This window comes from Rana temporaria, chromosome 1 (assembly GCF_905171775.1).
Source record: "Rana temporaria chromosome 1, aRanTem1.1, whole genome shotgun sequence".
Lineage (NCBI taxonomy): Eukaryota > Metazoa > Chordata > Amphibia > Anura > Ranidae > Rana > Rana temporaria.
Genome location: NC_053489.1, coordinates 564,377,022 through 564,403,783, shown reverse-complemented (window position 1 = coordinate 564,403,783; position 26,762 = coordinate 564,377,022). Strand labels below are relative to the sequence as shown.

At 40.4% G+C, this 26,762-nt stretch overlaps 1 protein-coding gene across 1 annotated transcript in view; it reads left to right on the top strand.

The window, feature by feature from the left end:
• MTNR1A (melatonin receptor 1A) overlaps positions 1 to 26,508 on the top strand; it is a 132,323-nt gene extending 105,815 nt beyond the window's left edge. Inside the window, exon 2 of the mRNA XM_040351927.1 lies at positions 25,164 to 26,508. Coding sequence (XP_040207861.1) covers positions 25,164 to 26,029 — 866 coding nt within the window. The 3' untranslated portion in view covers positions 26,030 to 26,508. The remainder of the gene's footprint in view (positions 1 to 25,163) is intronic.
• Positions 26,509 to 26,762: the final 254 nt, after the last annotated feature.

Genomic DNA, 26,762 nt, shown 5'->3' with positions numbered 1-26,762 from the left:
ATATCAAAAATAAAATAAGAAATATGTTTTTGCCTTAATATCTACCTTAAATCACTTTGCTAATTGCATATTGCATATTGTAACTTCCGAACAGCAAACAATTTCGGGAGTTCACTGCAAATTCAAAAAGCCGCGGAACACCCTTTAAAGGTCTATGGGAGAAATCAAAAGTGCTAATGTTAAAGGTTAATATGCAAGTTATTGTCATAAAAAGTGTTTGGGGACCTGGGTCTTGCCCCAGGGGACATGTATCAATGCAAAAAAAGTTTTAAAAACTGCAGTTTTTTCGGGAGCAGTGATTTTAATAATGTTTAAAGTGAAACAATAAAAGTGAAATATTCCTTTGAATTTCATACCTGGGGGCTGTCTATAGTATGCCTGTAAAGTGGTTTTAAATGGCTTTTTTTCCTTCAGAAATTACACTTTGTGCAGGGACAGTTCTAAGCACGGGAAACAAGCGCTACTTCACAGGCATACTATACACCCCCCCCCCCCAGGTATGAAATTTAAAGGAATATTTCACTTTTATTGTTTCACTTTAAGCATTATTAAAATCACTGCTCCCAAAAAAACGGGCGTTTTAAAAACTTTTTTTTTGCATTGATACATGTCCCCTGGGGCAGGACCCAGGTCCCCAAACACTTTTTAGGACAATAACTTGCATATTAGCCTTTAAAATTAGCACTTTAGATTTCTCCCATAGACTTATACAGGGTGTTCCGTGGCTTTTCGAATTTGCCGCGAACACCCCAAATGGTTCACTGTTCGGCGAACAGGCAATGTTCGAGTCCAACATGAGTTTGATTTGAACTCGCAGCTCATCCCTACTGATCACCAATGTAATGAAGAATTTACACTGACAACCAATGTAATGGGGGGGGGGGGGTTTACATCAGCAACCATTAAAGGGTGATTTCTACACTGGCCACCAATGTAAGGGGGGATTTACACTCACCACCAATTTAAAGGGGGCTTCTATATGAACCACCAATATAATGGAGGATTCAAAACTGATAAAATGCAAGTTTGGATTTCTTTATCGATTACCAATATAAAGAGGAGTTTCTACACTTGCCACCAATGTAATGGGGCTTTACACTGACCACTAATGTAATAGGAGCATTCACAGTAACCACCAATGTAAGGATAAATTTACACTGACCACCAATGTAAGGGGGACCTTCACACTGGTCTCTAGTGTGAATGAACGGATTGTACACCAAACCCCAATGTAATGAGAAGATTTACACTGACCACCAATGTACATGAGACATTTAGCCTGCGTTCACATTTGTGTGTGTCGGGAACACATGCAAAATCGCTTTCCTGACACCACAGAAACATGCTGCCCTTTAGCAGATACAAAGCAGTGCCATTAAGTGTTAATGACACCCTAACGCATCTTCTGAGATGTGCGTATTCACATGCAGCAAAATTCACGGTGCTGTGGCACCATGTTATTTTGAAAAAAGGTTTCACCTCCAATCTTCTTACCTTTGCAGAGCAGACTGATGTAATGCCGCGTACACACTGTCGTTTTTTGTCTTGTAAAAAAACATTGTTTTTTCTCATGAAAAAAAACAACGTTTTTCAAACTTCATTTTAAAAAACGACGTTGCCTACACACCATCGTTTTTTCAAAATGCTCTAGCAAAACGCGGTTACGTACAACACGTACGACGGCACTCTGTTCCATTCAAGCTCACGTCATAACTTGCTTCTGAGCATGCGCGGGTTTAAAAACGTTGTTTTAGACGTAGTTTTAGCCCACACAGGATCATTTTTTATGACACAAAAAACGACATTTTGAAAAACGACATAAAAAATTGAAGCATGTTCGAATTTTTTTTTTGTCGTTTTTTAGAAGACAAAAAACGACATAAAGCCCACACACGATCATTTTAAATGACGTTTTTTTAAAACGTCATTTTATTTCATCACAAAAAACAACCATGTGTACGTGGCATTAGGCTTAATGACCACAGTTGTAGGCAGGACTTTCAAGCATGACTTTTTACCTCCCCAGTGGGCAGTATTCAGTAGAAGTGATGGTGGATATGACCTCATGGGGGCATGATATACTTATAAATGCTGTCTCTATTTACATATCAATGCCGCCAGTCTGCAGCTATTTACATATCAATGCAGTTTATGTACATGTAAACACAGGGTCTGCAAGTGAGTCATCTGTACTTGGCAATAGGACAGAACTGGGCAGCATTAGTAACAGAACTTCACACTGAGATATCAGGACACAGCACATGACTAAAACTCCAGAGGGACAGGGGAATTTAAACTGGGATAATTGGCAAGTATGAGGCAGCTGCTTTGGGTCCCACAAAAATGATGGGGCCCAGGGCAGCTGTCCCTTTTGCCCTGCCTTAAAGACGGCCCTAATCGTCACAACACTTGAATAAAGGTAAATTGGTAGAACCGGCACTCTGAAATACATCCATATTCTATATTCAAACAAAATCAAGTTACAGGGTAACTGCTGACATGTTTTGGCGAGTAAATTTGTTCACAGCATAGACTGTGGCCACTCCCATTTGTTAATTAGTATAATTAGCAGTAAATGAGAACCACCACTGCAATGGAAATGGAAACTTTCCACACAGATATATAAATAGATATATATGGTGATACACAGACATGAAAGAATTTTTACAATTTAACCTCCCTGGCGGTATGATTCTTTCAGAAAAAACATGCTGAAAGCGGTACCATTATTTGCAAGGAAATTTGGCGTTTTATATTGTAGGTCTGTCATTTTTAGAAATAACTCACTTAAATCTGACCAAACAAGCTTCTAATAGGCATCCCGGGTATGACATTTTTTTTAAAACAAAATTATAAATTATAATATAATAAATAATTATAAATAATTATAACAAATAATAATATCATTATAATAAAAATTATTCAATAATGTAATCAAATCAAAATCACTGAAATTTGCTCAGTTGCAGAATTGTTGCTGTCATTATTTTTTTTTTTTATGACGAATTTCCCCACAAATCGCTATCGCACAATTCTGCAAGTGATTATAATTTATTATCGCTGTTTTTTAGCTGATCTAAAACTATTTTTGACATAAAGGGACACTTTTGGTTGCTATGGACAATCTACAGTTTGCAGGGAGAAAGAAACGTTTTTATTATATAAAATGACATGCATGACACAGGACAGACCACTAGGGACAAGGGGGGTGTGTTTTTTTTACATACAGTACTGTAATCTATAAGATTACAGTATACTGTATGTATAGTGTTTGTTTATTTTTTTTGAATTTGGCGCCGTTCTCCGTTCCCTGCGACGTTACGACGCACGGGGACGGAGATCGGCGTCACACGGAGGCACTGTGTGAATCGAGCGAGGTCCTGCTCGCTCACACAGCGCGGTGGCATCGCTGGATCCAGGGACAAGGTAAGTAAAACTCCCTGTACATCCAGCGAGGCGAGCCCGAGTCTGACTCGGGGTTACCGATCCTAGCCCAAAAATCTCACCCCGAGTCAGACTCGGGAACACCGCCCAGGAGGTTAATAGACACAAGTTCAGTCATTTAAAAAACGTCAAATAAAATCATTCGACATGTATAGATCAACACCAAGATCTTAGAACAAACAAAGATCTTATAGCAAGAAATGTCAGAGCGATAGAGATAGGTGGAAGATTCGCAGACTCTGACTAACTAGTATTACTAACTAACGTAAAAACAAATCTACATCATAGCTGTAATTCATTCCAGCCGGTGTTCTAGTTTTTAAATTGAATATCCACCAAACTTCTCGTTCCAGAAGCTTACGTTGGGTATTACCCCCCACCACCAGGTGGATTTCTCACTCTCTCCAAACCATAGAAAGTAAAATAGGACATGTCTCCAATATGTACATATTTAAAATGTTTATTCACATTTGACAGTCCTTTATCACTTTGATGCAAAGCTCCATGGAATTGCTCGCCTACCCATGTCCTAAGAGGTCTAATTGTGCAACCCACATACTGTAGTTTACACAAAGTACACTCCACAGCATACGCTACATTAGAAGAGCCACAATTAATCTAATCCCGCAGAAAAAACGACTTCCCTGTTGAGCAGGATAGCACTGTCTTATGCCGCATACACACCATCACTTTATGTGATGAAAAAAAACGACACTTTCTGTGAAGTAAAAAATGACGTTTTTGAAACTTCAATCTTCAAAGACGAAGTTGCCTACACACCATCGTTTTTCTCACAATGTTCTTGCAAAGTGAGGTTACGTTCCACCACGTTTTACCATTGAAGCTTGCTTCATAAGTAGCTTCTGGGCATGCGTGGATGAAAAAACGTCTTAGAAAACGACGTTTTTTGCTACACACGGTCAATTTCTGTGAAGTAAAAAGTGCACTTTTGAAAAACGACACATAAAATTGAAGCATGCTTCAATTTTTTTTGGTCGTTTTTTACAAGACATAAAACGACGTTTTCCCCCACACACGGTCAATTAAAGTGACGTTTTTAAAAACGTCATTTTTTTTCATCACATAAAGTGATGGTGTGTACGCGGCATTAGATTTATTAGTATGTTTTTTTTACAAAAGCAACACGTGTTAACATCATAGGCATAGGATCCATTGGTGTTTAACCTTGTCCTTTCCAAACCTTTGGAAAAAAACAGACTGGGCTATAATATCCCCTCCACCCCCCGGGTTTTCGCCTGACGGCTGGAAAATCTACCCCCATTTTTGACAAATGGAGAGAGATCCCTATCCATGGACAGAATAGGTAGATGTTGCTTTTTAATGCAGCAGCATGCAGAAAGTAATGTCAGAACCCCTGATCTGTATACATTTTCCCATAGGTTTGCGCAAACTATTGGATTAGCATGTGCACCCTAAAGCTCAATCATATGTTTGTGTGTGTCTACATATATATGACCCCGGCACACTGATCTCCCTGCTGGCACAGTGAAAAGGGGGAGATCTATCAGTAAGAGGGAGATCTATCCTTCTATCTTCTTACCGCCACACAGAGCGATAATGCTAATGTGCATGGGGTGATTAAGGTGTGCCCAGGCACATCTGGCATACACTATGCTTCTTCCAGTTCAGTGACTCAGAAAACACTGAAGTATTGACAGGTTAAAGGTGATGAAAAAGAAGCATCCTCTCTATATATTTTTTAAGAGGTTACCTTTAATTTATTATCTGTCTAGCCTTTTGAGTTAATACAACTTATAGGATTCCAGTTCTGCTCTTCAGGATGTTACATGTGAAATAAACATGGCATTTCTTTATACGTTAGCTCGTTGGTGACATTGCAGAGAAAAATAACACATTTATCTTCTTTTCTGGGTCACTCCGCTCCCAGGAGCTACACAGAATATCTTTCTCTGCTGATAGCACATGAATGCAAGCATATTTAAACATTTATATTTGCATGCCAGTCATTTGCAATCCCTGCTGTGAAGGCTAATGAATATCAGTAGCTAAGTCAATGTAATTAGTTATAGTTGATATACTGAAACTCTTACATTTATATTAGTAAAATCCGTGAGAATATATTGCTTATTGTTTTCTATATGAAGCATATCTAATACAAATCACAGACTTGCTGTACAGAATACAGTTAAGATTGTTGACTTCTGTTAGTGATTTTGAAAAGGCGTTTCCTCTGTAATAATTTACTAACTGCTAAAAACAATGGCCGCTACCCAATACTCTTATGCAAATGACAGCCAACAAAGACAGAGTGTCCTAACCCAGGAGGTGACGCGTGCGTTTCACATTGACCTAAGTGCTTCTTCGGCACTGAGGTCAGTGTGAAACACATAAATTCGTTGGAACGTTTTTTTCTTCCTGTTGATCATCGGTGGTGAGCCGTGGTTTGCACCCAGCGCATCCGGACTGTAGTGACTGCTCGCCTAGAGCGGTGTCTTCCTTGTTTCACTCTCTTATGCTCCAGCCAAAAAACAATCTTTGTCTCCACTGTATACAAGGACTCACATAGGAAATAAGTCAAAGTTTGCACAGACACTAAATTCCCACCCACCAACCTGGTTGCTCATGGGAGAGGGGAATGATTAAAATAAATTTTACAAGTGACTTATATAAAAGTCCATATAGTTTGTTACATAAGTGACTTGTATATAGGGAATTCACACAGGACAAAGCCAGTGTCTCTACAAAGTGCACACGCCTCAATCCCCTTACGCTCATTTTTCCATCATTAAAACCAGCAGTGCCGGAGACCCAGGGAAGGTTGTGATGTCACTTCCTCAGTCATGTGACAGTGCTATGGTGTGATTGGCACTGTGACAGAGGAGTACATGCTCCCCCTATCTGGAAGTACTGAGAAGTGCCACCAATGGTGATAAAGGAAGGAGCAATAAAGGTGCTCAGGCAAGATGAGCATAGGGAAGGGCTCGACAAATCCCAGTCGCCAGGTCGCCATGGCGACTAGAAATAGCGGCCTGGCGACTTGGCTTGGAAGGTGGGCAAAAAAAAAGAAGAAATTACACTTTTTTTAATTAAAAAAAATAAGACAACAGTAAAGTTATCCCCATTTTTTTTACTATTATGAAGGATAATGTTACACCGAGTAAATTCATACCCAACATGTCACGCTTCAAAATTGCGTCCGCTCGTGGAATGCCGACAAACTTTTACCCTTTAAAATATTCATAGGCGACGTTTAAAAAAAATTTACAGGTTGCATGTTTTGAGTTACAGAGGAGGTCTAGAGCTAGAATTATTGCTCTCGCTCTACCAATCGCGGCGATACCTCACATGTGTGGTTTGAACACTGTTTACATATGCGGGCGCTGCTCACGTATGTGTTCGCTTCTGCGTGCAAGCTCGTCGGAACGGGGTGCGTTTTCTGGCTCCTAACTTTTTTAGCTGGCTCCTAGATTCCAAGCAAATTTGTCAAACCCTGGCATAGGGCGTTGGTGGACCCTTTGCAGAAACACTGTCACTGCATGGGCTTGTCATTAGCTTTAGGCTTACATAATAATAGCTCCAAATGCAACAGATTTCTTTTTTTAATTACTTTACAATGATAAAATTCATGAAAGCTAGGAATAAATGGAAAATACAGCCCACGTTTATGGAGAATAACTGTAGCACAAAATTGTTCAAACATGAACAGTTCAGCAATCTGCATGAAAATTATATATATCCCAATTTGTGTAAATGTCATCAGTTTCAGTAAATTAAATTCACTGAGAAACTTAATTTTCATTTGACACTGACATAATTCCAGTATTATTCATCAGGTTCAAAATAGGAAATCCACAAGAACTGTAAGGCCGCGTACACACGGTCGTTCCAAACCGATGAGAATGGTCCGACGGGCCATTTCCATCGGTTCACCGCTGAAGTGGCCTGATGGTCTGATGTGTGTACACACCATCGTTCCAAAAACCGATCGGGTCAGAACGCGGTGACGTCAAACACACGGCGTGCTGAACAAAACGAAGTTCAATGCTTCCAAGCATGCGTCGACTTGATTCTGAGCATGCGCGTGTTTTGAACCGATGCTTTCTGTACTAACCATCGGTTTGGACCAATCGGGCAGCGGTCCATCAGTTCGATTTTAAAGCATGTTTTAAAATTTTGGACCGAAGGACAATAGACCGATGGGCTATACACACGGTCGGTTTGGACCGATGAAACTGAACCTCGGTCCATTCTCATCGGTTTTGTCCGACCGTGTGTACGCGGCCTAAATGTCAAAAATGCAACAAGATTTGACAGAAATACTCAGGAATGAATTACTGACAAGGCAAGAGTGTAAAACATGACAGGTGTTCAGGGGCTTGCTTTTGCATCATAAAACCTTAAAGACAATTGATAATGTCTAAGAATGACTGTCAATACCAGGCCTACCCAAAATGGTTTCTGAAGTTGGCAGATGCTTCTGGTCAGCTTTACCACCTTCAGTGGCGTCACTAGGGTTGGTATCACCCGGTGCTGAAAAATTGGTGTTACCTCCTCCTCCACCAACTATAGTCCCCCTTCAGTACAGAGCCCCTCCACTAACTACAGACCTGACTCTATCAGTATAGGTCCTCCTTACTGAAGTACAGACCCCCTCCATCAATATAGCCCCCCTCCCTCAGTACAGACCCCCTTCCATCAATATAGACCCCCCCCACTAAGTACAGACTTCCCTCCCTCAGTACAGACCCCCCATCCATCAGTATAGATCCCCCCCTCAGTACAGACCCACTTTCCTCAGTATAGACCCCCCACTAAGTACTGACTCCTCCCTCAGTACAGACACCCTCCCTCAGTGCAGACTCCCATCCATCAGTATCAATCTCCCCCTCAGTAAAGACCCCCCTCAGTGCGGACCCTCCCATCAGTACATACACCCCCCTCAGTGCAGACTCCCATCAGTGTAGAATCCCCCCTCAGTGCAGACCCCCATTAGTATAGAATCCCCCCTCAGTGCAGACCCCCACAAGTATAGAATACTCCCCTTGGTGCAGACCCCCCCATTAATATAGACACCCCCTCTCCCCTCCCCCTGCACATGTCCATCCACATATACATTAGTAAAGTTTACAGACCTCAGAACAGCGCGTACAGATACACACTTGTGTGGATGTAAACAGAGAGGAGGGGAAGGCGGCTTCAGTCCACTCCGCTGAGGGGCGCAGATCAGGGCAGTGGGCAGTGTTAGCGGTGCATGCCGCTACCCACGGGTGTCACCCCTCTGACAGGTGTCATCCGGGTGCGGGCCGCACCCCCCGCCCCCACCTAGCAAAACCACTGATTTGGGAAGCAACAGGTTTTAAATGAAGGAACCAAGGAGTCTTTGAAAAACATGTAAAAAGGAGCCTAAAGCTTTACTTGTTTGTATAGCTTTATATGAAACTACAAAATATTTATATGCAATATATTTAAAAAAAAAAAAAATCCTGATCGTTGTAAATAAAGAAAATAGGATTAAAGAAAATGTATGTAAAAATATTATACATTCCTTTAAACTTAATTTCCAAACCTACAGTATTTTGTCCATATAATGTTTCGCCACCTGATCTTTACATAAGTGTGCATGATTTCTTAATGCCAAAGTATCTGAATTTATATCAACAACCTGCCTATTGTTAGAAATCTCCCGCTTCCCAATTATATCTGAATTAGCTAAATCTTATGTTATTACCCATCATTAAAATGGGACTCGGAACCTGTCACCAGGGTTGAAACTTGATAATAATAGTGTAGGTAATAAGGTTTAGATGAGGTAGCAGAATGGTGTGCTTTTCCTTTTTCTTTTTTTGTCATTGTCTCACTACTTGGCTGCTCCCATCATATCACTGGCAGTCTATTTATATACAGTATATATGAAATGTAATGATATATTGCCCCTAAATGTCCTTTACTTAATAAAAGCATATTTTCTGGAATATCTCTGTCGGACATCCCAGAGAGACTTGACAATATGTTATAGTATTATCAAACTTAATGATGCGTGGATATAAGTATCTAATCTTTTTAGTTTTACAGGTGCTTAGTGAACCAAATAAACTCGATATTGTGGGGAAATATTTTCAGTCCTACAATTAAAAACATGCCATAGTACCTGTATCTAAAAATTGCTTAAAAACAAACATACACAAGATGTATTTCTATCAGAAGTAAATAAAGGCCTTGTTTGAGACAGCAAGCAAAAGTACATGTGACATTTGTGTACGTTTTTTAAGAAAACAACATTTACCCCTTCACCATCAAGCAAGATTTTCCATTTACTGGGACAAATATGGAGGCTGCTTATGTTGATCTTTCTGAAATCCTTGTTGTCTTGCCTGGCTGTCTTTGTAAGTTGCTGAACCAAAACATGTACACATACCGCACATTATCACATGTCATGAGCTCTGCCTTCACTCTTCCTTCACTGCCTACATACAGGTCATTCTCAAAAAATTAGCATATTGTGATAAAGTTCATTATTTTCTGTAATGTACTGATAAACATTAGACTTTCATATATTTTAGATTCATTACACACAACTGAAGTATTGTTATTGTTTTAATATTGATGATTTTGGCATGCAGCTCATGAAAACCCAAAATTCCTATGTAAAAAAATTAGCATATCATGAAAAGGTTCTCTAAACGAGCTCTTAACCTAATCATCTGAATCAACTAATTAACTCTGAACACCTGCAAAAGATTCCTGAGGCTTTTAAAAACTCCCAGCCTGGTTCATTACTCCAAACCGCAATCATGGGTAAGACTGCCGACCTGACTGCTGTCCAGAAGGCCATCATTGACACCCTTAAGCAAGAGGGTAAGACACAGAAAGACATTTCTGAACGAATAGGCTGTTCCCAGAGTGCTGTATCAAGGCACCTCAGTGGGAAGTCTGTGGGAAGGAAAAAGTGTGGCAGAAAACGCTGCACAACGAGAAGAGGTGACCGGACCCTGTGGAGAAGGACCGATTCCAGACCTTGGGGGACCTGCGGAAGCAGTGGACTGAGTCTGGAGTAGAAACATCCAGAGCCACCGTGTACAGGCGGGTGCAGGAAATGGGCTACAGGTGCCGCATTCCCCAGGTCAAGCCACTTTTGAACCAGAAACAGCGGCAGAAGCGCCTGACCTGGGCTACAGAGAAGCAACACTGGACTGTTGCTCAGTGGTCCAAAGTACTTTTTTCGGATGAAAGCAAATTTTGCATGTCATTCGGTAATCAAGGTGCCAGAGTCTGGAGGAAGACTGGGGAGAGGGAAATGCCAAAATGCCTGAAGTCCAGTGTCAAGTACCCACAGTCAGTGATGGTCTGGGGTGCCATGTCAGCTGCTGGTGTTGGTCCACTGTGTTTTATCAAGGGCAGGGTAAATGCAGCTAGCTATTAGGAGATTTTGGAGCACTTCATGCTTCCATCTGCTGAAAAGCTTTATGGAGATGAAGATTTCATTTTTCAGCATGAACTTGCACCTGCTCACAGTGCCAAAACCACTGGTAAATGGTTTACTGACCATGGTATTACTGTGCTCAATTGGCCTGCCAACTCTCCTGACCTGAACCCCATAGAGAATCTGTGGGATATTGGGAAGAGAAAGTTGAGAGACGCAAGACCCAACACTCTGGATGAGCTTAAGGCCGCTACCGAAGCATCCTGGGCCTCCATAACACCTCAGCAGTGCCACAGGCTGATTGCCTCCATGCCACGCCGCATTCAAGCAGTCATTTCTGCAAAAGGATTCCCGACCAAGTATTGAGTGCATAACTGAACATAATTATTTTAAGGTTGACTTTTTTTTTATTAAAAACACTTTTCTTTTATTGGTCGGATGAAATATGCAAATTTTTTGAGATAGGAATTTTGGGTTTTCATGAGCTGTATGCCAAAATCATCAATATTAAAACAATAAAAGGCTTGAACTACTTCAGTTGTGTGTAATGAATCTAAAATATATGAAAGTCTAATGTTTATCAGTACATTACAGAAAATAATGAACTTCATCACAATATGTTCATTTTTTGAGAATGACCTGTACTTGTTTTGAGCCAGTGACTCAGAAAAAATGATACGAATGGATCAGCATGCCTGCAAGCCAATTGAATTTTTACAAAGAGGTCTACAACGCTCATTCAAAAAGAGGTCTACAAAGTCTCCTTATGCCCTGTAGACACGATCGGAATTTCCGTCGAAAAAAGTCTGACAGAATTTTTTCATCGGATATTCCGAGTGTGGGCCCCATCTGACTTTTTTCGTCGGAGTTTAGAAATAGAACGTGTTTTATTTTTTTTCGGAAATTTATATCGTCTGTGTGGAAATCTGACAGAGAAAAAACCCACTCATGCTCAGAATCAAGTCGCGGCATGCTTGGAAGCATTGAACTTCTTTTTTCACGGCTCGTCGTAGTGTTTTACGTCACCGCGTTTTGGACAGTCGGAATTTGGTCTGACAGTGTGTATGCAAGACAGCTTGAAAGGAATTCCGATGGAAAATTCCATCAGATTTTATCCCATCGTAAATTTCAATCGTGTGTACAGGACATTAAAGTTTTTCTCAAATGTAAACAAAAACTATGTTAGTTTATATACAAGAGCTCAACAATAGTGTAGTATGGATGAATAATGTTGAGAACATTAAAATCATCATTCATTACTTATACACAATGTGGCCACACCAGCTACACTATAAGAAAAGTAGGAACAATGCAGCTCCTTCTCTTCTAACTTTCTTTTCTCATGGATAACAGGCTTAGAGAATACACAGAGAGCACAGAGGAGGTACCAGGGGTTGATAAATAAACAAATTGTGAAATGGTAAAGTTGCCAGTCAATACGGCACTTACCCCATTGTGTCGAGTGGCAGGTGGCAGGCAGTGTAGTGCAGCGGCTCGGCTCCGAATCCTCTACTCCATTGTGGTTTCCAGCTCATCCCCTCCTCCTCCTAGGCATCCAATAGGATCACCTGTTTTTTCAGTCAATTGGGGGACCGGTGTCAAAACCAGCTTCCTGATTGGTCGGGAGCAGGATCAGTGTTACAACAGCGAATATTGATTCGCTGTTGTAACACACCTGGGTGGGCTCGGAGTACACTCTCTGCTACCCTATATTGAAGCCTATTAGAGCCTTTGGCTCTAATCGGTGCTTAAAAAAAACAGCCTATTTGCATTGGAATCCATGCACTGGTGCTTAGAAAGGGGCCAGACGCATGGATAGGTGAGGTGGCGCCCGTGCGCCCTAATAGACTGGCCACCCCTGCTAAAATCCCAACAGCAGAGAAAGAAAATATTTTACCACTCCTTCCTTCTATTACAAGTAGCTGTGGGGTAGTGGACATCATTTCTGTTTAAAGAACAACTAAACTTAAATTACTTTAAATCAGCTAAATGTATTCCAGGTGCTTCTTTAAAATGTAGTCACCGCGAGTAGAAAAGCCTGTCACTGTCAGCATGGAGCAGAAAAATATCCTTGCTTTCTGTATGGGAGCAGTGGGCTTCCTGCAGAGATCTCATAGGTCCCCTGCTAAGTAAAACCTAAAACTTTCCAATCAGCAGGGTGCATGAGATTACAAAGCTGTAGGTTTGCCTCAGCAGGGGGGTGTTGCTCTACTCCACAGCATTCTGGCAGTAGAACTGGCACAATGTTTATTTTGATGCACCAGGAATCAAAAAAGGTATAAAAAATTACCCTGTAAGTAAGTGCCATTTTGTTTATAAAGTCATACTTTTCCAGTAGACTGTTTGATGAAATATTTACTCCCCTGTAGGTATTTTACAAGTTGAATGGGTCAAAAGCTGTTTCCACTACCGCACATGTGCTTGTTTTCACCAGCTATTATGTCCCCTTTGTAATGTAGAAGCCAGAGGGAGAAACAACATCATACAATGGAGGTGCAGGTATTCCACCCACCTGAAAGTTTAGAATACTTGTAGTGTCCAGGGAACAGTGAAAGGGTTGCATTTCAACAAACGGCCACCAGAAAGGCAATTCTATTATTTTACAGGTATGTTTTTTTCATAGGTGTGCGCAGCCTATTGCATTAGGGTGTGCACCCAAAAATCAAACACACATGAACGCCACCTGCTGTCACAGTTGATTGGGATCATATTATTCTACACTCTAAATACGAGTGCAGTGTGTTCCTTTAGTTGAACCTAGCCTGATAAGGATTGATAACCCCTGACACAACCTCAGGGGTTGATCCAAATTATGAAAACATGCAGAGAGCGAGGGACAAACTGCTTGCTTCTGTGTCCCAACCTCAAGAGACAGAGAGGCGGAACCTTTATTGGCTTTATAGACAGAGTGACATCATTCATATGAGCACATTTGATTGGCTTAGTCCATATAAGGCTTCTCTTATTACATGTTCTTCTTGCCATGAGGCACACTCAATCAACAATCATTTGCCATCTTTGTTTCTTCGATGGAGGGGGTTTTGGAGTGAAGAGTACAGGGGAGGGGTTTGGAGACATCTGTTTTCACTCTTATTTCCCGAGCCGAGATTTAACTCTATAATCTGTTACTTCATTTACGGATAATAACACTTGTTGCAATACCCGCACACATATATATTTATCAAGAAATAAAACAATATAAGGAAAGAAAAGCAACATTTGAATGGTTTAGGAGAAAAGTAACAGACACAAAATATTCATTTTAGTAACCTCCATCACAAGCCTTTAATATAATGGGAGCATTTACACTGTCCTCTGGTGCCACTCCTGGATAATGCTAATGCACATGGGGTGATTAGGGTGTGCCCAGGCACACCCAGCACACCCTGTGCGCACACCTATGGTTTTTACATACAAAGGGGTTGACTTGCTTAAACTGGAGAGTGCAAAATCTGGTGCAGCTCTGCACAAAAACCAATCACCTTCCTGTTTATATTGTCAACGCTTCATTGAACAAGCTGAAGTTAGAAGCTGATTGGCTACCATGCATAGCTGCACCAGATTTTGCACTCTCCAGTTTTAGTAAATCAACCCCAAAGTGTCTGTGTGTTAACAGGGTTAATTGAAACTGAGAGTTCAGTTACACTTTAAAGCTGAACAACAGGATAAGCAAACCTTGTCTAAATAGAAGAGTGTGCATATATAGTATTACTTGAATCTTTGTGTATTTCTTCCAGATTTGTACAGTAATCCAGTGTGAAACTTTACCTCTGTGCAGCTTCCTGTAAAAAAGACAGATCACAGCTGCTGTCTCTCCTTGTGAAGGGTAACTGGTCTCGGCTCCTCCCCTTCCTGTTGTTTTCTACAGACAACTTGCAGTGGGTGGAAATTGCTTTCCCCCCTCCTACAGTTCTGCTCTCTGCACATGCAATGTACAGCACAATAACGATACCATTGCTTCTTTTACAAGGTAAAGGTATCTGGGTTTGTAAAGGCATTTGGTGCACATAAAATAACTAATATCCTTTGTGGCTATTGAGAAATATATTTATATGAATATAGGTTCATAAATACCAATACCATTACTCTGCATAAATATTTATCGCTAGCAATAACACCTTTTATAGCACTTTTTTTTTTAACATTCCACTTAAAAAGGTAATACCTATTGCTTCTATCATAGGGAAACCTTTACTGAAAGAAGAATATAGGCTGACATTGCTCATGTCTCCTTTTCAATCTGCCTGATTGTCATGCTGATCCATTGGCTTCTCTGATGTAAGTCACAAACCTGGAACAAGTATGCTGGTCAAGTGGTCTGACTTCACTGTGACCTAACTCACTGCCAGTGGCAGCCCGTTCATTAGGGGTGCTCGGCACCGCTCCCTCTCCCCAGGCCACCTCCTATATGCAATAGATGGATTCATGCATAGCATGAATCTATCCATGGGCCACCCCCTATTCATGCAACCCAGCACACCCAGGTGTGTTACAACAGCAAATGAATATTCGCTGTTGAAACACTGATCCTCAATCCGGTCTAATCAGAAGCGAGTGTGAGACTCATTTTCTGATTGGCTGAAAAGAGAAGACTCCCCATTGGAGGCCGAGGAGGAGGGAGGAAATGCAAGCCGCCACCGCCGTGATGACCTGTGGAGAGCAGGAGAATAGGAGGCTGCTGCCGCCAAGCAGGGGTAGCCGCCTGTGATGGGGTAAGTGCTAACGACCGCCCAGGGGGTGGCATACTGTTTGCCACCCCCCAAATAAATTCCACCGGCTGCAACTGCTCACTGCATACTTTTTCTGAGTTAGTGACACTGACAAAGTATTGAAACTAGAGTCAGCCAGGTATCTAGTATTTGTGAAAGGAGGTTAGCAATGCCAGTCTATATGTGTTTCCATATAGACACATTCTATTCCATTGTTTTTTGTACACTAAGTGCTACAACTATAACATTATGACTGTAAAAAAAAAATCCTGTTCTTCAGAAATGCATTCTTTAGAGAATGCTACAGTAAGCAGATTATTTTATGTAATCTTTTTTAATTTAATCAGCTCTGATGGAATCCACTGACACATAACAAGACATGCCTATTGGGCAATATCTGATTATAGTGAGCTGGGAGCTGCTTCTTTGCTTTTCATTCACATATTAAATCCTCTTGAAACTTTCAATGGATTTTTGCACCAGAATTTCGTTTTTAAGACCGATATTGTGAAATCAAAGTACGGTATATCCCTATCTATAAAATAAGTTATATTTTATAGGAGCTGGAAAGGACCTTAAGTGATGATTATTTTACAGTTTTGGCACAATGTTATTGTTACAGTTAAGAGCTAGCTGTACTTTATTTTATTGACCATATTCATTTTTATGTGACTGAAGTAGCTATTTTAGTCTATATCTGTCTATTATATATTTTGATATATGTAGAATAAGTATTAAAAATAAATTATGAATTTCAAATGCTCAAAATGTTATCTTGATAATAAAATTTATAGCACATTTTAAAGGTTTTTTTTTTCTGAATTAAAGCGATCCATTGACATGAGAATACATCAGATCACGAGAAGCCATCTAATGTGGATGTGCACTTCCGAAAAAATGTGTTTGTTTTCGTTTAATTTGTTTGTTTGTTTTTGGAAATGCCAAAATTCGGAAATTCATAAATTCTAAAATGCGAAATTTGAGAATTCGAAAATCCGAAAATTCTAAATCCGAAAATAACAAAGCAAAATCCAAAAATTCTAAGGAATCGAAAATCTGAAAATACAAAAAACTAACTAACTAACTAACTAACTAACTAACTAACTAACTAACTAACTAATAATAGCTAACTATTAAATTATAGGTATTGGAATTTCCTTTCAAATTTGGCTGTTAGTGAACATAATGAGAACACATTTATCTTAAGTTATGAATTATCCGAAATAACAAATTCCGATACTAAACAAATGGAACGAAACAAAATAATAATAATAATAATAATACGTTTTTATTTTTAGGCCTCATGCTAACGGACGTTTTTACAGCCACTTTCATGAGCGTTTTTTCTAGCTTAAAAACGGCTCTCCATGTTAGCCTCATGCCCATCATGACGTTTTTGAGCTGTAAATGGCTGATGTTTTTAAGCTGCAAAAAAAAACCAGGACTAGTGCGTTCTGAGCTCCAGCGTTAGAGCTGTAAAGACTTCAGACGCCGGCAAAGAGTGTTAACCCCTTCCTTCCTGGGCCATAATAAAATGACGCCGGCAGGAACCCTCCCTCCCTCCCTCTGGGTGGACGCTATATGATATATTTTCTTCCCGGCAATCTAGGGTGCACACGTGCGCTCGCAGCACCGCCCGTGACCCGGTGCACGTGCCCGATGGCCATGGTGTCCGCCGGGCACCCGCGATTGCCAGCGATCACAGCAGGAGTGTGGATCTGTGTGTGTAAACATACAGATCCACCTCCTGTCAGAGGTGAGGAGACCGATGTGTGTTCCCAGTACAGAGGAACACGCATCGGTCTCCTCCCCTTGTGAGTCCTCCTCCCCCTACAGTAAGAATCACTCCCAGGGAACATATTAACCCCTTCAGCGCCCCCTTAGTGTTAACCCCCTCCCTGCCAGTCACATTTACACAGTAATCAGTGCAGTTTTATAGCACTAATCGCTGTATAAATGTGAATGGTCCCAAAAACGTGTCAAAAGTGTCCGATGTGTCTGCCGCAATGTCACGGTCACAATAAAAATCACAGATAGCCGCCATTACTAGTAAAAAAATAAAATAAAATAAAAATGCCATAAATCTATAACCTATTTTGTAGACGCTATAACTTTTGCGCAAACCAATCAATTAACGATTATTGCAATTTTTTTTACCAAAAAAATGTAGAAGAATATGTATCGGTCTAAACTGAGGAAAAAAATATATATATTTTTTTTAAATTGTGATATTTATTAAATAAAGTAAAAAATATTGCGTTTTTTTTTTAATTGTCGCTCTTCTTTTGTTTATACCACAAAAAATAAAAACTCAGAGATGATGGAATACCACCAAACAAAAGCTTGATTTGTGGGGGAAAAAACATAAAGATTTTGTTTGGGTACAGTGTTGCATGACCACGTAATTGTCATTCAAACTGCAACAGCACTGAAAACTAAAAATTGGTCTGGGCAGGAAAGGGGAGAAAATGCCCTGTATGGAAGGGGTTAAATTAGATGGACCTAAAAGGCTTTTCAGAGTCGTCTTGAGAGATATCTTCAGGTTTCTTCTCCTTAAGGCTCGATTCACACCTATGCATGTTGCTTTTGAGCGTTTTTGCAGTGCTTTTTACGGTGCTTGCTGCGTTTTTCGACATGTGCTTCTACAGTGATTTTACCGCGATTTGCGTTTTTTGTTTTTTTTTAAACATTTTTTGTTTTTTTAGCCTGCAATTTTTATTTTTTTACATTTCCTTTAACAGCCAGCTATAAACAGGTAAAAAAAACGCAAATTGTGGCAAAATTGCGTTAAAAACGCTGTACTTGCATTTTGTATGCGGGTCCATTGAATTCTATTATATGCAAAACGCTGCTTTTTGCGGGGAAAAAAAGTCACCGGCCCTTTCCAAAAATGCAGAGACACAAAAAAAAATTGATGTGAACATGTTCCATAGGAAACCATGTTAAAGAATTTCCCTGCATTTCTGCAAAATGCACCAAAAAACGCATTAGTGTGAATGGAGCCTCAGTCTTCCTGAAAGATCTAATTACCCTGAGAACAGAAAGTGTGGGAGAGTCATTGTTTTATATTTGTCTTAATAATGTACATTTTTTGCACACTTTGGGAGTGGCTGGCTCAGTCTCCGGCCTCGTACACACGACCGAGAAACTCATCGTTTTCCTCGACGAGTTCCTTGTTAGGCTTGTCGAGGAACTCGACAAGCTTGCTTTGTGTACACACGGTCAAGACAAAATCTCCTCGTTCTCAAACGCGGTGACTTACAACACATACAATGGCTTGGGGCTGCTTTTGCTAATCTCATGTTACTGCGTGTTAAGTAAAAGTTTAGTAAGAGACGATTTGCACTTTTCTGTCTGTTACAGTGTGAAAAATGTGTATCTCCATTACAAATGCTACTTTTACTCTCGTCTCATACTTTATTCTGAGCATGCGCGGGTTTCTAAGCATACACACAAATGTGTTTCTCGCCGAAAACCAGCCCGACGAGGAACACGACGTGAAAATTGAGACTCACGTCGAGGAAAAAGAGAACTTGTTCTCTTTTTTCCTCGTCGAGTTCCTCGACAGTTTCCTCGATGAAAAACGGACACACGACCGTTTTCCTCGGCAAAAAAGCTCTCCCACCAAGTTTCTTGATGGATTCTGATGAGTTTCTCGGTCGTGTGTACGAGGCCTCCCAGTGGAATACTGGGATGCTTCTAGATGGATCCCAACATTATTGTTACTGCTTTTGCGTTTCGTGTTTTATTCTTCTTTTTTTTTCATTTTTTCTGTAAAAAAAATAAAATAAATAAAAGGCACAATAAGATCCAACATCCTTGAATGGAGTTTCTGTAACACTCAGGAGCCATTTAATGCCCATTGCACCCTTAGAAACCACCCAAGCCTTCTTAATTTCACACTCCCTGCTGATTTTAAAGCTCTTTGCATGTCAAAAACACTTTAATGTGATGTTTTACTATGAGTATTTACAGGCTGGCGCACACTCACATATATTCATCAATCTTTTACTAGAAAAGAGGAAAACAACTGTTGAGATCAATGCGAAGTAGATAGTACTTGATTATGTATGAAGATGACAAATAAGTGCATGTGTGCATTAAAAATGCACCGAACCCGCACTTTTTTTGTGCTTTGTAAATGACCCTATGAGTAAGCAGAATGTACAAAATGTTAAAAACTTTGAATTACGTGTGCAAAATTTATTTTTACACTATAGGATCAGCACTTTCACGCTTTTTAACAAATAAAAAGGGGGGAAATGCAGCAGAAATCCTTACCATGACTTCATGAAAAGAATGCTAATGTGTTAGAGAGCATATAAGAGACGTAGCAAAGGAACCAGTGAGGAAAGCATTTGATTTCCAAACAGCAGAAATGAAATTGGTTTAGAAGCAGACGGTATCATCTAACTCGAGTTTGTGTTTCAATAACGGGTACTGTGTAATCCCTTATGTATTGCTGGTCACCCTTTAGCTTTCTATTTTACATATTTCCAGTGGAGTTAGAAGATTTCCAAATGTATTAATATAACACATTCTGTTGCATGCTCCTCAAAAGTCAATTTAAATTCCAATCGTATACCAAAGCTGCATGCAGGTATGTAAAGCAGCTTTAAAATATGTTTTACTTGTTTCTTTTTTTGCAGTACTTTTTCCAACATACCTCCATGTAGATTTGAGAAGCATCCATTATTTATACATATCAGTTACAAATGAGGGATATTAAAGAAAAATAATAATTGAAGTGTGTTTAAAATGCTGCAAAAAAAAAAAGAAGATGACATTACCCTAAAGAAAAAAATGAATCTTTGGAATGTTCCTCACAGTTTTCTCTAGAACTAATGATGTCTGGGGTAATGCATATTTAATTATATCAGGAAGAACATTCTGCATATTTTACAAGACATTCAAAACTATCAGGAGACATAAACAAAGAAACAACTCGTGATGCAAAAATGATTTGAGGGCCTCCAAAATAGGTGCCTATTAAAATATTAATATGACTTCTGTTTTTCACAAATCATGATATACAACGTTTTCACTTAGTCAGTCTTGTAATGATATTTATCTAATTAAAGTTTTTTTTTTCCATATTCAGGAAATCGTGAAACATGTTTATTTTATAGATAGATTTAAGCTTGTATAATTATTCACTGACTTCTACCTTATAGCAGAACTTCAGTAAAATAGCTAAAGACATATTTATATACTATGTTGTCAAAAGTATTGGAATGCCTGCCTTACACGCACATGAACTTTAATGGCATCTCAGTTAATGCTCCCTGCCCAGAGGCCGTTCCTGGTAAGCAAAAAACTCTCTTTCAAAGCAGAGCGAGAAGTGTTCCAGGTGTGCTGCTGACTGTCACTCTGCTCCCTCCCATACTGCCCCCCTCCGGTCATGCTGTCCTCACATACTGCCCTCACTGCCCCCTCCCATCATGCTGCCTCCCCATACTGCCCTCCACTACCCCCTCCCACCATGCTGTCCCCACATAATTTCCTCCACTACCCCCTCCCATCATGCTGTCCCCCCATACTGCCCTCCCTACCCCCCTCCCAACATGCTGTCCCCCCATACTGTCCTCCATTACCCCCCTCCCATAATGCTGTCCCCCATACTGCCCTCCACTACCCCCCCTCCCATCATGCTGTACCCCATACTGACCTTCACTACCATTCTCCCATCAAGCTGTCCCCCTATACTGTCCTCCACTACCCCCTCCTATCATGCTGTCCCCCATACTGCCCTCCACTACCCCCCATAATGCTATCCCCCCATACTGGCCTCCACTAACCCTCTTCCCATCATGCTGTCCCCCCATACTGGCCTCCACTACCCCTCCTCCCATCATGCTATCTCCCCATACTGCCCTCCACTACCCCCTCCCATCATTCTGTCCCCCATTCTGCCCTCCACTACCCCCATCATTCTGATCCCCATACTGCCCTCCACTACCCCTATCCCATCATGCTGTCCCCCCATACTGCCCTCCACTACCCACCTCCCATCATGCTGTCCCCCTAAACTGCCCTCCACTATCTCCCTCCCTTCAAAAAACAAACAAAAAAATAAATTATAAAATAAAATAAAAATGGTAAAAAATAAATAAATACATAAATAATAAAAAATAAAAACTACTGACCCCACCCACTGCCCTACTAATCTCATCCACTGCTCTACTGACCATGTCCACTGCCCTACTTACCATGTCCACTGCCCTGCTGACCATGTCCACTTCTCTACTGACCATGTCCACTGCCCTACTGACCACACCCACTGCTCTACTGATCATGTCCACTGTTCTACTGACCATGTCCACTATCCCACTGACCACGTCCACTGCCCTACTGACTCACACAATTCACAGTTCACACTGACACCACTGGCAGAACTACCAGGGTCGCAAAGGTCACACTTGCGACTGGGCCCTGGCCTTCCACCACCATGGCAGGGTTCAAGACTGAAGGACTGCACAACATATGAAAGGGATCTGCTGCGGGACCGTAAAGGTTTGTGGGATTAGTGGGAAGGGCTTTGGGCTCAGAGGGAATGGCCCAGGTCGGGGGGGGGGGCTTTTATGGTTTCTTGCATCAGGGCCCTGAAGGTTCTAGTTATTCCTTTGGATTGGCCTGTCAGTTCCAGTGAAGAGGACTCTTAAGGTGTCAGAATACCAACTTCATGCTCCCAACTTTGTGGGAACAGTTTGGGGATGGCCCTTTCCTGTTCCAACATGACTGCACACCAGTGAACACCTTTGGGATAAATTGGAGCGGAGACTGTGAGCCAGGCCTTCTCATCCAACATCAGTTTCTGACCTCACAAATGCGCTTCTGGAAGAATGGTGAAACATTCCCATAGACACACTCCAACTCAATATTGAACCCTACGGACTAAGACTGGGATGCCGTTAAAGTTCATGTGCGTGTTAGGGAAGGCATCACAATACTTACGACAATATAGTGTATATTTATATATATATATTCCCCTGATATATATATATATATATATATATATATATATATATATATATATATATATATATATATATATATATACAGTGAGGAAAATAAGTATTTGAACACCCTGCTATTTTGCAAGTTCTCCCACTTGGAAATCATGGGGGGGTCTGAAATTGTTATCGTAGGTGCATGTCCACTGTGAGAGACATAATCCAAAAAAAAAAAATCCAGAAATCACAATGTATGATTTTTTTAACTATTTATTTGTATGATACAGCTGCAAATAAGTATTTGAACACCTGAGAAAATCAATGTTAATATTTGGTACAGTAGCCTTTGTTTGCAATTACAGAGGTCAAACGTTTCTTGTAGTTTTTCACCAGGTTTGCACACACTGGAGGAGGGATTTTGGCCCACTCCTCCACACAGATCTTCTCTAGATCAGTCAGGTTTCTGGGCTGTCGCTGAGAAACACGGAGTTTGAGCTCCCTCCAAAGATTCTCTATTGGGTTTAGGTCTGGAGACTGGCTAGGCCACGCCAGAACCTTGATATGCTTCTTACAGAGCCACTCCTTGGTTATCCTGGCTGTGTGCTTCGGGTCATTGTCATGTTGGAAGACCCAGCCTCGACCCATCTTCAAAGCTCTAACTGAGGGAAGGAGGTTGTTGCCCAAAATCTCGCAATACATGGCCCCGGTCATCCTCTCCTTAATACAGTGCAGTCGCCCTGTCCCATGTGCAGAAAAACACCCCCAAAGCATGATGCTACCACCCCCATGCTTCACAGTAGGGATGGTGTTCTTGGGATGGTACTCATCATTCTTCTTCCTCCAAACATGGTTAGTGGAATTATGACCAAAAAGTTCTATTTTGGTCTCATCTGACCACATGACTTTCTCCCATGACTCCTCTGGATCATCCAAATGGTCATTGGCAAACATAAGACGGGCCTTGACATGTGCTGGTTTAAGCAGGGTAACCTTCCGTGCCATGCATGATTTCAAACCATGACGTCTTAGTGTATTACCAACAGTAACCTTGGAAACGGTGGTCCCAGCTCTTTTCAGGTCATTGACCAGCTCCTCCCGTGTAGTCCTGGGCTGATTTCTCACCTTTCTTAGGATCATTGAGACCCCACGAGGTGAGATTTTGCATGGAGCCCCAGTCCGAGGGAGATTGACAGTCATGTTTAGCTTCTTCCATTTTCTAATGATTGCTCCAACAGTGGACCTTTTTTCACCAAGCTGCTTGGCAATTTCCCCGTAGCCCTTTCCAGCCTTGTGGAGGTGTACAATTGTGTCTCTAGTGTCTTTGGACAGCTCTTTGGTCTTGGCCATGTTAGTAGTTGGATTCTTACTGATTGTATGGGGTGGACAGGTGTCTTTATGCAGCTAATGACCTCAAACAGGTGCATCTAATTTAGGATAATAAATGGAGTGGAGGTGGACATTTTAAAGGCAGACTAACAGGTCTTTGAGGGTCAGAATTCTAGCTGATAGACAGGTGTTCAAATACTTATTTGCAGCTGTATCATACAAATAAATAGTTAAAAAATCATAAATTGTGATTTCTGGAATTTTTTTTTTTTTGATTATGTCTCTCACAGTGGACATGCACCTACGATGACAATTTCAGACCCCTCCATGATTTCCAAGTGGGAGAACTTGCAAAATAGCAGGGTGTTCAAATACTTATTTTCCTCACTGTATATGTATGTATATATATATATATATATATATATATATATATATATATATATGAATTAATGTGTGATGATGCGCTAAAATCAACCTTCTATTATACACCACAATTAATATAATATACGTGATAAATTCCATCTAATAACACATAAATACAATAAAAACTGATATATGTGCAGATTCCGTGGGAAAAAAATATTAAATCATATTAAAAAAAACTTCCACAGACTGGTAAAAGGGGCTTGCCTGGTAGAATGAGATCAATGAAAAAGTCCCTGCTGTTTGGATAAATCCTGTCCAGAATCCAATTTGTAACAGGCTTCAGGTGTTTTTCACATGTGTTCCTCTCTAAATTGCTTTGTATTGCTTCGTATAGCGTGATATGTTAATACTGGTCACTAGGTCTGAAGTGTAAAGAGTATGACTCACATTCGATCCTATAACCAGCGCATTTGTATAGAATCAGATACAATGTAGCAAGCTCCTCACTCTGCATCTCCTGTTAGGACACGATGGGTATCATCACTTGGCTCCTCCCCGACACGTTGCGTCACTTGTCACATGACTTTTTTAAGGGTCCCTGTTACAAATTGGATTCTGGACAGGATTGATCCAAACAGCACACCTTCACATAGTGACATCCAGACCACAAAAAGGTTTTCAATACAAGAGTAAGATGTAAACCTAACACTTCCAAACTATATTGTGATTCATTCATATATATATATATATATATATATATATATATATATATATATATATATATATATATATATATATATATATATATATATACCAGTAGTTTAGATAGTAATAATAAATAAAACAAAATGGTAAAAAAATTCTACACTCCCTTTCGCTTAGTTGGCATGTGGTTTGTGAAGTTATCATTTAAAAAAACTAAAACTAAAATACTAACCTCTGTACTTTGTTGTTCTTTTGTAGGAAATATATTTGTCGTTAGTCTGGCTGTGGCAGATCTTGTGGTGGCCATCTACCCATATCCGTTGGTACTGACATCGATATTTAGAAAAGGATGGAATCTTGGATATCTCCACTGCCAAATTAGTGGATTCTTGATGGGAATAAGCGTAATAGGATCTATATTCAACATTGCTGGTGTTGCAATCAACCGTTATTGTTACATTTGTCATAGCCTCAAATACGACAAATTATACAGTGACAAAAATTCATTGTTCTATGTGATTCTGATTTGGGTGCTAACATTCATTGCCATTGTGCCAAATTTATTTGTTGGATCTTTACAATATGATGCTCGGATCTACTCATGTACATTCTCCCAGTCTGTCAGCTCCACGTATACCATAGCAGTGGTATTTTTCCATTTTATACTCCCGATTACTATTGTAACTTTTTGCTACTTACGTATTTGGATCTTGGTTATACAGGTGAGACGTAGGGTAAAGCCTGATAATAAACCTAAACTGAAACCTCACGATTTCAGGAACTTTTTGACCATGTTTGTGGTTTTTGTGTTATTTGCAGTCTGCTGGGCACCACTGAACTTCATAGGCCTGGCTGTGGCCGTGAACCCAGACACAATTCTCCCCAGAATTCCTGAATGGTTATTTGTTGGCAGTTATTACATGGCATATTTCAACAGTTGCCTTAATGCTATTATATATGGTCTCTTGAACCAGAATTTCAGGAGGGAGTACAAGAGGATTATCATTTCTATTTGTACTGCAAAGTTTTTCTTTCAAGAAAGTTCCAATGATGCAGAGAAGATTAAAAGCAAACCATCACCAATGTTGACAAACAATAATCAGGTCAAGGTTGACTCCGTGTGAATTTGGATCATGTTTGCATATGTATATCTTATTAAATGAGAACTCCATTCACAAAAAAACATAATGTTTGTTCTTACATTGGTTTTGTTCTTTAGATTTTTCTATTTGTTTTTGGCTTTACAATTCCACTACTTCAGAGACATTAAAGGGTATGTTTCTGGTATGCTGACATTGGCAATTAGTTAAAACTAGGGGTGGTCTGGGACTCTGGTGCCAACTGGAGAAAAAGGAGGGCCCACTGTGTTCTGGGAGAAAATGTGTCGTGGTGCAGTGCAAAGTGTAGCTTAGAGACACAGGATTAAACAGAAGTTAACTACAAATAACTTTAAGGTCACTGAAAGTCACTGAAAGATACAGGAAAACACATAGATGACAACCCATCATGAACAAACTGACTTGTGAACCATGGATGCCAGCAGCTAGTTTAAAGGGGTTGTAAGTGTAAGAGTACAATTTTGTTTTCCTAAATAGCTTTCTTTACCTTAGTGCAGTCCTCCTTCACTTACCTCACCCTTCGATTTTGCTTTTAAAAAACATTGTTTTTGTCCAGGCCTCTATCCACTTTCCACACACACTGCCAGCCCCACTCTCCAGCTATGTGTCACTTGATTGCAAACAACTGCCATCTCCTGGTAACTAGGAGGAGGAGGAGGAGGGGCAGTATGATGTGTATTGTATGTGTATGAGTTATACAAGTACAATACACATCATTCTGCTCTGCCTTTTAGCAAGT